The sequence below is a fragment of the Cervus elaphus genome, chromosome 9, assembly GCF_910594005.1.
Source record: "Cervus elaphus chromosome 9, mCerEla1.1, whole genome shotgun sequence".
Lineage (NCBI taxonomy): Eukaryota > Metazoa > Chordata > Mammalia > Artiodactyla > Cervidae > Cervus > Cervus elaphus.
The window spans coordinates 90,429,728-90,445,825 of NC_057823.1; the positions used below are offsets into that span (position 1 = coordinate 90,429,728).

General features: G+C 38.6%; 1 protein-coding gene across 1 annotated transcript in view; it reads left to right on the forward strand.

The window, feature by feature from the left end:
- Nucleotides 1–16,098, forward strand: part of ADGRV1 (adhesion G protein-coupled receptor V1) — a 540,993-nt gene that overhangs the window by 459,073 nt on the left and 65,822 nt on the right. Inside the window, exon 87 of the mRNA XM_043913586.1 lies at nucleotides 15,413–15,534. Coding sequence (XP_043769521.1) covers nucleotides 15,413–15,534 — 122 coding nt within the window. The remainder of the gene's footprint in view (nucleotides 1–15,412; nucleotides 15,535–16,098) is intronic.

Genomic DNA, 16,098 nt, shown 5'->3' on the forward strand with positions numbered 1-16,098 from the left:
AATCTAAAATATTTAAAGAGACATTTTGGACACTCATTCTCTGCTTAGATTTATATCTGTGACCTCAGTCTTCAAAGATTCAAATCAGAATCTTTGAACCTGAAAGATGATGTGTAGTCGTTCAATGTGTATTGCTTTTTTTGCTTTTTTTCATTATTGTTTTTGAAAAAAAAATACTGGGGATTTGATATTGCTCATTAAAATCTCTTAGAACTTTAACATCAGGAATTAGTTTCCTAAGGCTTAGAACACTGAGATAAAAAATAAAAAATAAAATCAGAGTCAAGAGAAAGCTTACATTTCTGTTTGGACTCCTGATTTCCACATGTAACCAAAGAAGAAAAGGGACTAGTAATTTGTGGCAGAGCTGGGTCTTTCCAAAACTCAAGTTTCCCAAATGTTTATACCTCAGGGACTGTCTTTTACCTAGTCTCTGTTGAAAACTGATGAGGACAAGGGTGGTTCTCTGTTTAGGCTATTTCAGTACTAAAGCTTCAATTTCAGTTTGTTTTCAAGGTGGGTAGTGGGCATAGAGCGTGGATGTAGTAGGACTGGGAGAGAATAAAAGGCTGGACTGCTTCTAAGTGGCAGCTATGGGTGGACTTTAGCCCTGGTGGCATAATCATTATCCTTGTAACAGCTATAATTGCCGGTATACCAGCATACTGTGTTAAGCATTTTGTGTATATTATCTCAATTTTCACAAGAATCTTGTGAAGCATATATATCTAGTCCTATAGTGAGACAAGAAAGTGAAGGAAATGAGAGGCTTAGGAAGGTGTCCAGATTTGCAGAGCTGTTGAATTGTGCAGTTGGGGTTAGAACCACAAGTGACCCTAAATTCTCCAGAACTCTCTTTACCGCCATCACCAGTGCTTCACCATTTGCCATTTTGTCCTCAAATCTTTCATTGAGAAAAATGACATGTAAATGTTAAACCTAGAGAGCTCTAATTCCATAAAAGGAATTGTTAGGCTCCATGCCCCAGAAAGAATTTGAAGTGATTCAGGCTAGCAAATTGTTTCTTCATCTTCTAATTTCCAAGAAAGACAGCATTGTCCCATTATGGTACTGAAATGTGCCTAGTTTTCCTCACTATTTGCATGTATAGTGCAGGCATAATAATAATATTTAACTCTATAGAACTGTTTCAAGGATTAAATGTTAATTCATATTAAGTCTTTAGTATACTCTGAAACATAGTAAGCATGCAGTATGCATTGGTATTTTTATCAGCGTAACAGCTCTTTCAGTATGTAACTGATGCAGAATATTTTGTCCTGGATCATTCCTATATATCTTTCAAATATGCCCCTCTCTTCCTTTCTTCATCATTGTGCCTGGTGTATATTAATTGACTCAGGTTGACATAACAAAATGCCATAGACTGGGTGGTTTAAACAGTAGATATTTATACCTCACGGTTATAGAGGTTGAGAAGTCCCACAGTCTGGGTGCTGGCCAATTTGGTTCCTAACGAGAGCCCTCTTCCTGGCCTGCAGATGACCATCCTCTTGCTATGTTCTTACCTGGGGGAGAGAAGGAAAGAGAAAGGGAGAGAGTTCACTCATGTCTCTCCTTGTAAGGGCATGAATCCCATTGTGAGGACTCTACTCTCATGACTTAATTAACTCCTTATGTCCCTATTTACAAATACCATCATATTGAGGGTTGGGGTTTCAACATATGAATTTTACAGAGACTCAATTCAGTTCGTAGCACATAGCTTATATCATCAACTCACAGCTCTCTTAAGACTGATATTTCTTGGTTCTTGTCTGTCCCCTTTCCACATGGAACCTTTAAAAGGTTAAATTGATGGCATCATTCATTCATTCAATAGCAGTCCTGAGGCTGTAGGATAAAAGGAAAATTCTACTGCTTTCATGCATAAAGTCTCCATAGGCACAGCCATTTTGAATTAGTGCTATAGTCTAAAACGGACATGATGTCTGCTAAGTCTGGACTTAAATAGTGGAACTGAATTCAGTCTCACTTGCTGAGTTCATCATTCATGGTGATTGGGCAGGAGAAGGAATGCAATTGAAAATAATTTCTTGATACCCATCATGAATAGGCTTCAGCAGAGTGTTAGTGGAAGATATGATCATGGTACACATTTAAAGCCGTTATCTAAGAACATCACAGTGGCATTGCTGCTCATATGCATTGCACATTCTTTGCCCTTCATTTGTTATTAACATAGGCATACCATTGCCATGCCTCAGCTTGACCCAGAGGGTCAGTGAAATTTTCCCAATTGTTTATAATTTTTATATATAGGATGAGTTTTTCCATATATTTCCTTGGCAGTTTTTTCCCAAGTTAATTAAAAGTTTACATTTTAATTTTCCTGGCATACTCCACTCTTTCAAAGGACTTCCCCCCACCCCCAAATCCTTCTTTAGTTATCTTGGGAAAATTACCAGTGAAGCATTACTTTCTACTCTTTTGAAAGCTACATGAAATAGTTATTCATGTTTACTGCTTTGATCTAAGAGCACATTCATTTCTTTAATGGGTGACTGAAATCTTTCATTCAACTTTTGGCTGATGAAAATACAATTTCTGATTTTTTAAATATCTCTCTCAAATTGTATTCAGACAATTGCCAAAGAATATGTTAAAACTCTACTGAAGAGTAAAAACAATGAATTTTTCAAGGCTATTTTATCTTAGAAAATCTATGGCATTGAAAACACTATTCCCCTCTAACCTAGTCTGTGAGGCACCTCAGTTGGTATCAACACGGAAATCTTGTGATACTCCGTGGTTCTCTCTAATCAGGGAAACTCCATGTAAGGTGTACATTACATTTATTAATCTACATCTAACTTGTAAATTCCGTGCATTATTTGCAACTTTTTTCATTTATTCATTTTTGCCAGTCTTGTTATTTAGAGAGGGCTTCCCTGATAGCTCAGTTGGTAAAGAATCCACCTGCAAGGCAGGAGACCTCGGTTCGATTCCTAGATTGGGAAGATCCTCTGGGGATGGGATAGGCTACCCACTCCAGTATTCTTGGGCTACTTTCAATTTATGATTTGGTGTCTATGCAATTCTTTAAAAAATACATAGTCACTAAATAGTTGTTTGATCACACTTTAATCAACTGGTACAGTATTAAAGAGGACATCCAGAAATAAAGGAAAATAGAGTTGTTGGGACTAGGGAAATAGGGAGTGGAGACAAGTAATCTGGGGAATTTACAGTTGTATCATAAATTTCTTTAGAAGTGTATAGCTGGCACAATATCTGTGATCTTGGCACTATGTTTAACAGTTAATGCATTATAAAACTCAAACATTGAATGGAGAAAAAGGACATTTTTATAAAAGTTGCTTTCTTCACCATATCAAAGGTATTTGAATTTCATTGGGCCAGACGGCGGTAACAAACTTGATCTGAACCTTTTATAAAATTACTCTTTGAGTTGTCTTATCATAACCAAAATGGCACTCTCATAAACAAATTACTTTCCTACAACCAGTAGCAAGAGGCTACTCCTTCCAACTAGTAGGATATCAAAAGCATTTGTGGTCCATCTTGAACTTCAAAGTCATTATGTCCCTGCCTAATAATTTTTCCTATTTTTAAATTTGTGTTCTTTTGCTTGCATCGTCCTCGTCCTATTCATATTACTGTGATGACGATTTCTCACGCTGTCCTCCCTTCCTGGGTCCCCATCTCCCTCTTCACATCCCCCTCTGCCCTCCTCTCCTAGTTTCTCACTCCTCACTGTGACCTCCCTTTAGGATATTTTCAACAGCTCCCTTGATTTCCTCACCAACATGACTCTCTCCTTAAGCAATTTTAACATTCACCGTTCTAGTCTATGTCACATACTTCTCTCTTTGCCAGCCAATTAGTGCTACTCTGCAATAGATACTAATTTATTCTAAGTAACCTTAACTGAGCCATCTCTGCTTCTCCGTGAGCCTTTGGATTATCTTTACTTGATTCCTAGGTAATCTTTAGGAAACAGATTGCCCGTAAGTCTTGTGTTTAATACCGTCTATTCTCACTCTCTATGTAAGATATGAAAACAACCTGATGTTCTCTCACTCACTTTATCTGAACCCTGCTTTTTGTTTTCTCCCCTCTTTGCCACTTTTCCTCCCATTTAGGTAAGGAAGTAAATAATTCATTCTTACCAAAGAATGAATTATTGCCATGCAAAAAAATTGCCATGTAATTTTCTTCTTTTGGAACTTGTTTCATTAAATTTTCCACAGTTGCCTTGCATCTTAAATAGCTCCCTATTCTAGGTCTTTCCTCTCCATCTAAAAACCTGCATCACTTTTCAGTGCTTAAAAGAACTTACTCGTTATCCTGCTGGTTTATCAAGTTACCTCCCTGCCTCTCTGACCAGCAGACTTCTTGAAGGAGTCCATATAAGCTCTCCGTACTCATCACCTTCTGTTCCCTGCTAAGCCTTGCTGTTCTCTTCCATCCATCACCCATAACCCAGAACACCAAATCAGCTGACCTCTCGTGTCCTTGTCCTTAAAAACTCTTGTGCATAAGTTGTACTGGTAACTTCCCTTCCTTGAATAGTCTGCCTCCCTTGGTTTTCATAATACTCTCTTCTTTTTTATTTTCCTGTAAATCCCAGGCCATGACTCATTCTTCATGTGACTCACAATTCTGCAATAGATGTGTTTTCCAGGGATTGCCTTTGCCTTTTCACACCACAGTGGTAATTTTCAAATCTATCCACTTGAGTTCAACTTGTTTTCTCACCTTCTTTTCTGTCCTCTTCCCGGGAATAATAGATTGTTCTCAGAAGTACAAAACTTGTCCATGACTTGCCTGCCCCAATTTCTCTGATCTCTCTGTTATTGTTTCTCCCGGTTCCTTCTATTCTTCCTCTTAATCCTTTTCTTGTTTTCCTAATTTTGAAGCCAGTGTAATATTTTTTTTACTTGATAGCCGTAGACTTTCAGGTCAGTAGTTGTCAAAACTGATCATCAAAATCGCTCTTTCACGAATGATGGTTTGATGAGTCTCTTTACTGCCTCAATGAATTGGGGTCTCCAGGGATTAAGTTCCAACATCTGTATGATTGTGAAGTTCCTCCTTGTTTTCTGATTCGGGGGCACTTCACCTTTAGATTCTTTACCACATTTTTGTGTCCATCCCTGTGTTTCTATGGTGGGGGCCACTCCTCCACCACGTTCTCACCCCAGGTCTTCATTGTCTCACTGGGACCACGGCCGTGATTTCCTGACCGGTATCCCTGCCTCCAGCTTTCTATCCACCAATCTGTTTACTTTCCTGTGAGATTAAGGAAATTTCTCTTCTGATTGGGAACTCATCTTCTCAGAAATTTTAAATGCCTCTCCATTTCCTGTAAAATCATTCTGGGTTGCTTAACCTGGTCCTAAAGATCCCTTCATGAACTCATTCTTTTCACTATTAACCTTCCTGGACCTGTCAGAAAGGGATATTTTACACTAATTAATGCACTTGCCTCTTTGCCTTTCTTTCCTGCCTTAAGCTCAAAATCCACATGTTCAGACATACCTCATCTTTAAATTCCAATTGAAATTCCATCTTCCTCACAAAAGCCTTTCTGATACCATCTATGTGGCTTTCCCTGAATTTTTATGTAACTTGATCCCTCTCTTCTAATATTTATCTTCTACCTTTTATTATAGTGTGTGTGTGTGTGTATTCCCGCCACCCCCCCACCCCTGCCATGGAATTCTCCTGACAAGAATACTGGAGTGGGTAGCTATTTGCTTCTCCAGTATATCTTCCCAACCCAGTGATCAAATCCAGGTCTCCTGCATTGCAGGTGGATTCTTAACCATCTGAACCACCAGGGAAGCCCATATATATATATATATATGTTATATATGTATGTATATATATAATATTTGAAAGAAGATCCATATGTAATTCATCCTTTTACCTGTCACATTTTATCTAATACACTTTTGAATCTTAAATATATATGTATATTTATACCTATATTTTTTGAATAATAAGCAACCGCCAAAGTTTATATAAAACTATTCTAAGTATTTTGCATTTCAATCATTAAATCCTCACTGAATTCAATAAAGCATACTTAGGAGGTACTAATGTTGTCTTTATTGTACAGATGAGGAAATTGTGTATCAGAGCAGTCAAGTAACTCACCAAGGTCACACAGCTAGTAAATGGACCTCAAGTAATCTGGCCCCAGAGTCCATGCTCATAACCACTCTACTATTCTGCCTCTTTTAGAATAAATCCCATTCAGTCAACTTCAGTGCATGCTTTTTAAAAAATTTTATTTGGCTCAGGGCCCTTGTTCAAAACATATCTTTTCTTTTAATTGAATTTGACAGAAGGAAATTATAAAATTTAGTATAAATTACATTCAGGAAAGCAAAATGATATGATTTATAATTAGGATGCATCAGCTTCAAGAAAGAAGTAGAAATTGGGTCATAGGAAACACTAAAAATGTTGAAGAGCAATTTGAAGCTCTATTGTAGTTTTATAAGAGTGTAAATCGATGTGGTTATAAATCAACAAGTAATTGAAATGAACAATTGTTGATACTTACACATTTAATTATATGATTTCCAAGAAGTAGGGTGATTTTCCTCTCTCCAGCATTCTCCCCACTAATGCCAGAGTCTTTGCACGTAATCACAGTCTATGGTTAAATGCAACCATGAAAAAAAATTTTTTTTTCAAATGTGGCTCACAAACTTTGTAACAGAATAAACTTCACTTGAATTTTTAAAAAAAGAGAGAAACAAATGAAAAATGTGGAAGGATCTGTCCAACCTATTAAAGATGGAATTGAATAGTAAGAGTAATACTAATAGTAATAGTGAGTGAGTAGCTCCATGTTGGAGGCTTGGGAAGGAAGGGAGGGAAGGAGGGAGGGAGGAAAGAAGGAAAGAAAAAGGGAAGAAAAAAGTGGGAACATAGTTTTGAGCCTGAGGTGAAAATAAGCTCTAATATCTACCCTCTATTTACTACTAATAGCTGACACCTGAAATACTAGTAGCTGAAAGGGTCTAACCATTAACAATGTTAATTTCCACATGAAAGAGGAGAAAGAGTTAGAATGAAAATCTTACACATTTTTAGATCTACATATAACATTGACAAACAAATACAGAAAGAAAATTTTAAAGTTTGTCATTAGATCCAAGCCATGTTGATAGGATTACTTTGGCCACCAACATATAAATATTGTCAATGTAGATGGTTTTTTGGGACGGTCTCCTTCTCCCTAGATCATACACATGGCCATTCACCCAGCTGATTGCCTTTCTTTCTTAGCACAATGGTTTCTCTTTCTTTTTCCTGTAAGGGCTTGATCCAAGGTTGTTAGTTAGAATGAGCAATAAAATATTAGCTCATTTCCATTGGCATAGACATTCCTGGCACACCTGTGGGTACTGGGCCATTGTTTAAATAGACAATGATAAGCTTTTATATAACACAAGTATTACACCTCTTTGTGGTCTGTTGTTATATATTCTTGAAAACAGCTCTCTTTGTGGGTTTGGTATTAGTTTTCTATATTTACAGGCATAATTATTTAACAATAGACAGTAAACAATATCCCCAAAGCTTTTGAGAAATACATAGCTGTATTTTTAAGATCAGACTATGCCCTGATAATCTGATACCAGAATATCTGTTGGAAGAAGAAAGTCAGTGAATCACATTGACAGGAACCAGAAGATTTCATTCAAGTGGCCTTTTTAGAATAGTGACGTGGCAAAGGAAATAAAATAAACATTTTACTCAATGTTACAGTTTTGTAATGTGAGAACTAGAGACCCAAATTAAAGAAAGGAAATATAAGCATTGAGGTCAGTTGGCAATTATTCAGATCAGGGGTCTCTACCAGGAAACAGTTCTGAGAACTGACATATTTAACACACTGTAAAAATATTTTCTTGAGCACATAGAGTTTATTTTTAGTGTTAATTTTTCTAGACATTGTGTCAGAATTGACTCAAGACTTCAGTGTTGAATTAGAGCCTATTAAATTGTAATGACGGCTCTGTGATGTACTATCAAATTATCTTTAAACATAACTGGCTAGTCATGGCCAAATACACAGTAGCCTAATTCCTCAAATTATGAGACCATCTAGTAGGATTTAAAATATAGATGTAGCAGGTTGAAAGATGCATTGTACATTTTCATTGTATTATGAAAGCCAAGTGGAATTGCTCTTAGGTGCCTGAGCATGCCTGGAGATGACTGTTTTGAGCTCCTTCATGGCTAAGTAACTGGTAATGTAGTTAGAAAACTAGGTTAAGCCAGTCTTCGATTGTTGGTTGGCTGACTTCATGTTTGTTTTAGAACTCTGATCTTCTAAAAACGTTGATCATAATGTCATTTTATGAAACATTTATGAAGTGTGTAGAAAATTTCTATGTTGGCTGTGAAACCAAATGATAATTCTCCTTCCCATAGTTGCAAGATATTTTTTCTCACAAGGGAAAAAAAAACAGGTAATTTCACCTTTTCCTTAAGAATCACAGACCTATTTGACCCCCCTCCCCAGTAGGATATTATCTGGCAACTTTGAAGTACATGGTTCAAATGGAATTACTCTAATAACAGTGCATGCAAGGTCCATGTGGGTATGTCTCATCTAACTTGATTATTCTCCTTAGATTCAAAATTATAGCCTGCAAATTGAAAATTATATATAGCTTTTGCAAGGCGAGACCATAATTCTAGGCTTGTACCATTTTTTTTCAATCCCAATAAATCACCCTCAAAGTAGGCCTGACACTCAACTGTCTTCTAACGTCCAGGAGAGCCCGAAGTCACCCATTGACAAAGCACTGCTATTTAGGTTCCCAGCAGACTTGAGACTCCTTTGAGAATTTTCTCACATTTCTCTTATACCTGGAAAATAGGCTGTAGGCCAGTATTGACTTTCTGCCTGCAGAGTCAATATATTACCTGTGCAGGTCCCTCCAAATTAGGCTTGCCTCCTTCACATCCCAGGAAAGGTCAGGGTAAATCCATATCAGAACATGATGGCTGTAGGCATCCCGTGATAGTTATGTTTACTCTGCCTACTTTATGTCTAAGATCGCCTACTAGCTTCTTAAACTATCTTTTAGATCAAAGATTTACACATGTGAGTCACAATACACTGGTGAGTCTCATTGCAGCATTTTAGAGTGAAGTGGGATGAGATGGGATGGGATGGGATGGATTGGAATGGAGTAGAATAGGGTAGGAGAGAATAGGAAATGTCAAAGGGGACAGGGGAATAGAAGACATGGAGAGGTTTATTTTAAATAAAGGTTCATCAGGAACTTTTCAATGATAGTTGGATGTGAGTGTGCACATTAAAAGCAACCCACCACTCTGTGTGATCTTCATGTTTCACTGGAGATTATGAATTTGGTCAGGATGGCTAACGTGAAGAACCTGGCACATCATTGAGTTGACATACACAGAGTCTAGCCTGCTGCGACAAACATGTCCAACTGTGTCTGGAGACTGGAGCCAGGGGACTTAGTGTGGATTCCCTGTTGTCCAGGTGGGTTCTCAAGAGCTCTTCCGGGAATGTGTCGAAGTACTGAGGCAAGAAGGAAATTCTAAAATAGAACCAAGTATAGGACTAGTGACCAAAGATTAGGAATTCCAACTACCCAAATGAAGTAGGGAGCATTTCTTTGAACAATTTACAAATCCCATCTCTAAGTTTGTTGTCTGCTCCAGCCGCAGTACCCTAGTGCTGACTTAGCAGCTTTGTGAAGAATGTGCCCTGTTATCGCCTATGACAATAGGTTTATTTGCCGAACACACCGCTGGGTGACTGTGCATCGTGTCTTAACCCTCGTTAAGAAAGCCCAAGAGTGGATTTAATATTTTCTCACCAGGGAATGGATCAGATCAGTGAAACTTCTTGGCCTTCAAGTATCTGTTCATTTCAGAATAAAGGCCCATATTTTAGAAATAAGACCTTTTGATGCCTTCTTTTCAATTACCTTTTTTTCTAATTTAAACACGATGCATGTTTATTGTTGGAAATAGACCCATAAATATCTTAAATCCACATTATTTCACACTTGTCTTCCTTGTTTTACATTGATGAGTTTGTTTTAGTAGCACATCCAAATTGTTAGAATCAGAAGGTCAGTGAGGTAAAATTAAAGCAAGTACTTTAGAAGATTGTAAACACAGAATAAATTTCAGCTTCATGTAAATGAGGTGTGATTTCCATAATAAAGCCATAATTGTCACTGGTGCATAGCAGTAAAGCCAAGGCTGCAATTACAAAGAAAAGAGATAATTCAGCCCCATACTTTCTTTAAAAATGGCAATGAAATTCATTGAAGTCATATTTTACACTAAAAAATAAAGAGATTTTGTATATTCTCAGTGGAATCTACTAACTCCCGTAAGTAGACTTTTCCAATGAGAGTAGTACCAAATGACAAATGCACTGGCTAATTTTTTTGTTTGTTTTTTACTTGCCACAAGTAACTTCTTTCACTAAAACCTTTTCAGATCGCTTTGTTTTTTACATTAGTGATTCTGGCTGGTGTAAGTATTTTAAGTATTTCAAGGATTTATTTTTTTTCTCCCTCATTGTGGAACTTTATCTTGACACAAGCTTGTCTTTTTTATTAATAGTATGGCTTTCAAAAAATAGTACTAAAATATGCATAACTTAAAATTTACCATTCTGTTTCTAAGTGTACAGTTCAGTAGCAATAAATGCATCCACCATCTATTTTCAGAACTTTTTCATCATCCCAAACGTAAACTCTGTACCCATTAAGCAATAACACCTTCATCCCCCCACCCCCACCCCGCCCCAGCTCCAGGTAACCTCTATTCTATGCTTTGTCTCTGAATTTGCCTATTCTAGGCACTTCATGTAAGTGGAATCAAATAATATTTGTCCTTTTGTGTCTGACTTATTTTACTTAACATGTTTTCAAGGTTCCTTCACATTGTAGCATATGTTAGAATTTCACCCCTTTGTGAGGCTGAGCAGTATTTCATTGCATGTACATAATCACATTTTGCTTATCTGTTCATCTGTTGAGGGACTTTTGGGTTGTTGCCTCCTTTCAGATAGCACCTCCTTTCGGTGCTGCCATGAATACTGATGTACAAGTCTCTGAGTCCTTATTTTCAGTTATTCTGAGCATATACCTAGGAGTGAAATTTCTAGACTATACAGTAATTGTCTTTTTAACTTTTTGAAGTACCACCAAACCGTTTTCCGCAGCCGCTGCACCATATTTCATTCTTACCACCAAGGCACTAGGGTTCCAATTTCTCCACATCTTTGCCAACACTTGTAGTATTCTGATTTTCGACAAGGGCCATCTTAGCGGGTATACATAGTATCTTATTGTGGGTTTAACTTGCTCTTTCTTAGTGACTAGTGATGTTGGTCATCTTTGCCTATGCTCGGTGGCCATCTGTCTATCTTTCGGGGAGAAATATCTCTTTAAGTCCATTTTTTAGTTCGGTTCTTTGGTTTCTGTTGAGTTGTAGGGGTTCCTGATATATTTTGGGTAGCACAGTCTTTCTACAAAAAATGTTTGTTTGTCTATTATTGGCTGTGCCAGGTCTTGGTAGTGCCATGTGGGATCTTCTGTCTTTGCTGCGGCTTGTAGGATCTTTAGTTGCAGCATGCAGGATCTTCAACTGTGGCGTGCATACTCCTAGTTGCAGCATGTGGGAGCTAGATCCCTGAGCAGGGATCGAACCTTGGCCCCCCGCATTGGGAGCATGGAGTCTTAGCCACTGGACTACCAGGGAAGTCTCAACAGACTTAATCCAGATACCATTATTCCATGGGCCCCGTACTGTGTTTTAAGGGTTTCCTTTTATTGAGAACATTGGAATGATTCTGTTTTCTATTAAGTAATTTACTCCTAAATGTAACTTGTTAGCATTGCCTCTTATAAATGCCTGCATTGTAAGCAGTGCTTACACAGCCAACAGAAAAGTTACTAGCCTTTCACCAAATGTGAAGTACCAGCTTAGGAAATGTGTAACTGAACGCTGTTCATTAGAAGAGAACTCATTTCCAGTTTGCCAGGTGGATTTCATAGTAGCTTTTAAACAGAAGTGTGCCCCTCCACTTTCATTACCATCTCCCACTCTCACACCCCTTCCTTTGATCACTGTTACTCTTGACCCCATGGGCTTCCCAGGTGGCGTTCGTGGTAAAGAACCCGCCTACCAATGCAGGAGACACAGGTTCGATTCCTGGTCAGGAAGATCCCTTAGAGAAGGAAATGGCAATCCACTCCAGTATTCTTGCCTGGAGAATCCCATGGACAGAGGAACCTGGCGGGCTATGGTCCATGGGATCCCAAAGAGTCAGACACATCTGAACGACTAACACAACACACTCCTCTCGACCCCAGAAAGATGAAAGGTACCTCCTTTAGGTTGACCATAAAGCCGATGAAGCATACATTTTAGGGCCTCTTAACTTGCATTGGCCCCTTCCAAGATCTTCTATCTAACTATGCTTTGGAAATTTTTATTTTTTAAAGAAACTTTTCAAAGTTTTATAAACTTCAGGCCCACCAAATCCAGATTTCCCTCTGGATGTGTTTCCTCCATCTGAAATCAGGTCTGAATCATTGTTGCACGGCCGGAAAAGCAGGCAGGGGTCTTCGGTATGCTGAGTTATTTACAACTGGCTTTCTTTCCGTGCCATTTCTCGTCTGGGGTGCCAAGCTACCACACTTTTCTGCAGAGTTCCAGAAAAACCTGAGCTCTGGGTGTTTCTCGCTAGCCCTGGTATGCTCCTTTGGCTCGCGCACTGAGCTCTGTCAGCACACAGTGCTCATCTGGCTCTCGGCACTCACACGAACATGCAGGCCAGATTTTGAAAATTTGGTTCGTCGCTGTTCATGCAAAATATGCACGTCCTTTTGTACTGTGCGTGGAGCCATAAATAGAATCTTGTACTTGCACATGAGAGCGAAGAAGGCAATTGCCAGACTAATACCTAATCTTTGAAAACTTTCATAAGCATAGCTCAGGCAGTTTCCTAAATATTAGGGTATCTTGTCAGAAGTACCAATGAGTCTTCTGGCCTTTATCAAATTGTATGACTTCATTAAGCAAAAATGAATTTTTAAAAAAAAGGCTAAATAAACCTTAATATATTCACTCCTGTCCTATGGTAAGGCATTAATGACAAAAGGACTATTCATCTGTAAATTATGTTGCATCATATTATTCTTATTTGCTCTGCGTAGTGGTAATAACTCAGACAATTGACATTTTTTTTCTGTGAAAAGAATATCTCACAAGATGTCCTCATGGTTTCCTTCTCAAAAAAAAAATGCTCATGTTCCTTCTTCCCTGCTTTTTCTTCCCTTTTCCGGAACTATTCTGTCCTAATGCCATTAGTCTGTACAGAGCAAGGTATGCATCCACTGGAAGGTGTCCAGGATCCCAGCCCCATCATTGTGAGGGGGCATCCGTGTGAAGGGTGGGGTGAACTGACAAGGCTCATGAGAACCTGAGCCTTGGGTAGGTTTGGGGGGTCCCATCTGTGCCAGGGACGGACAACAGCAGTGGGAAATTGGTTACAATCAAATAGGTAAATATTTTAGGAATGGTGAGAAATACATTGCTTACCAACAGAGAAGGAAATTAAAATACAGAGAAAGAGAAAATTACAATTAACCTTGTGGCAATGTATTGGAATTGGAAGTATTGGTATAAAAGGATGATTTTCATTATACAGAGATAGATATAGAAATAGGGATGTGTGTGTGTGTGCATGCACGCGTGCACGTATACGCACAAACATGTATGCTCTAGCCCTGCGAGGACTTAGGAACAGCAGTAATCCAAAACCAAAGACTATACGCAGCCCCAGACCTTGGTTTCTAAACACCCTTCTACCCTAAAAGAAATAGGACTGTGGCAGGAGAAGTATGAGATGAACTTGAAACGTCTTGTTTGGCCAGAAAGCAAGGAAATGCTCCCAGAACAATGACCTGACAGGAGTCACAGAAATCATCTTGAAGGGGCGCCCATTAATCAGACTTAGGACAATTTGAACATCAGAATAAACAGGTAGTGGTAGAAGGGCTAAAGTCCATGGGGTCTCAAAGAGTCAGACACGGCTTAGCAACTGAACAACAACATAGTATGTAATAACCCATTGCATTGAGAATCTATGAATCTATATTATAAAAACAAATGAATAAATCAAATATTTGATAAGTGAAAGAATACTTACCTTGTTCCTAAGTCATGCCATACAAGATATACTAGTTACAAAGGAAAAAAGATTACAGTAGAGAATTCATGCCTTATCAAGTGACCAAAACGAACAGCCCTAAATAATGAGACAAGTTGAATTCTTGTGGAAACCAATAGAATGCTGTAAAAAGAACCCAGCATCACTTCTGTGATTTCTGGCAAAGTTTATCATCTAAATCATGAGAAAATACCAAACTCAAGTTTAAGGATTCTCTACGAGACAAACTTCCCAGGTAGCTCAGTGGTAAAGAATCTGCCTGCCAAGCAGGAGATGTACTTTCGACCCCTGGGTCAGGAAGATCCCCTGGAGAAGGAAGTGGCAACCCACTCCAGTGTTCTTGCCTGGAAAATCCCATGGACAGAGGAGCCTGATGGGCTGTGGTCCATAGGGTCGCAGAGCAGTTGGACATGACTTAGCTACTAAACGACAACAACAAGAAGATCTGATTCACTTTCCAAATCTTATATGGCTTTAAATATTATTATCTCCTCTTTTAAGATTATTATTCTAAATCCCAAATATCAGAGATAAAGTAGAAAGGGTAATGAAGTCCTTTGGCCTGGAAGAAATCTCTTCTGGGAACTGTCAAAACAAATCTCATGATAAAATAATGGTAGACTAAGCTTACTGTTGACAGTAGTGAATCAGTCACTTGATCTTTGCTCTTAACCACAGCTATGAAGCTTGGTGTCCACTCAGAAAAAAAGATATGAATACATATGTTTACATACAAACAAGTTCATTAATGTTTCAAAATGTTAGATGAGGCTGCTGTAATTTTGGAAGCACACTGCTGCCTGCCATTTTCTGATGGAGAGCACTTGTGAGCAGGTTTACATACCGGGTCTTTCCCGGGATCGAAGAGTGACTGCATCTTTGGCGCTTCCTGGACCGGCCAGCAGGTGGTAGTCTAGGAGAGGAACAGGTCTCCTCCTTCTCCAGCCTTGGAGGGCAGAGAGAGAACAGAAGGAGTGTAGACTCAGCAATGTTCCCTCCTCTTCTCTGGAATCCCTAAGAATGGGGTTTCCAAGGTTGTTCTTTCAAAATGGGGACTTGGGCACAAAGGGTATCTCCAGGAAGGAGCTAAAAATAATTTTGTGTACGTGTATGATTATGGAGTATTCTCAAGTTCAAAAACTCTTTTTCTTTTATGGTGTCTAGAAATCCCACTGGTTTTGTATCTCTTTGCCCTGATTTCGATGACATGGCTTTGGGGAGGCCTGCACATGGCTTACAGACACTTCTGGATGTTGGTTCTGTTCGTCATTTTCAACAGCCTGCAGGTAAGCCTCACGGTTGGGTTACAGCACACACGTGTCCTAGTGAACACCAAGTGTGGAGTTTCAACATAAAGGAATCAAGCATCCACACAGAGGTGAATTCAAATGCACAAAATATCACGCCAAGTGTTAGATCAAAGTGATAAAGATTGTGTTAAACTTTCTTAACACCTTAAATATGGCTGGGCTTCTAACTTGCTGGTTATACAAATAGAAAGACATAAAATCTTTACCCTTCTTCATTTTGACAACACCTAAGTAACTACAAAAACATGTTTCTTTTTCAGCGAGATTGATGTTTATAAAGTTTACAGATGGCAGCTATCTAGGGCACATGCATATATTTGGACTGGGTTTGTGTCTAAAAATTAGATCAGCTGAGAGTGAAATAACAATGATGGTCAAGCAGTTCCCTATTAAGTCTGGTACTTGGTGTTTTGGTTCACTGAAAATGATTGACGTCCTCCGAGTCTGGCAATGCCTAGCTTAAGTTAGCTTTGTGAGCATGTTTGGATAGCATAACTAGGAATTATATAACTAACAAAAATTAAAGCTGACTTTTTTGTG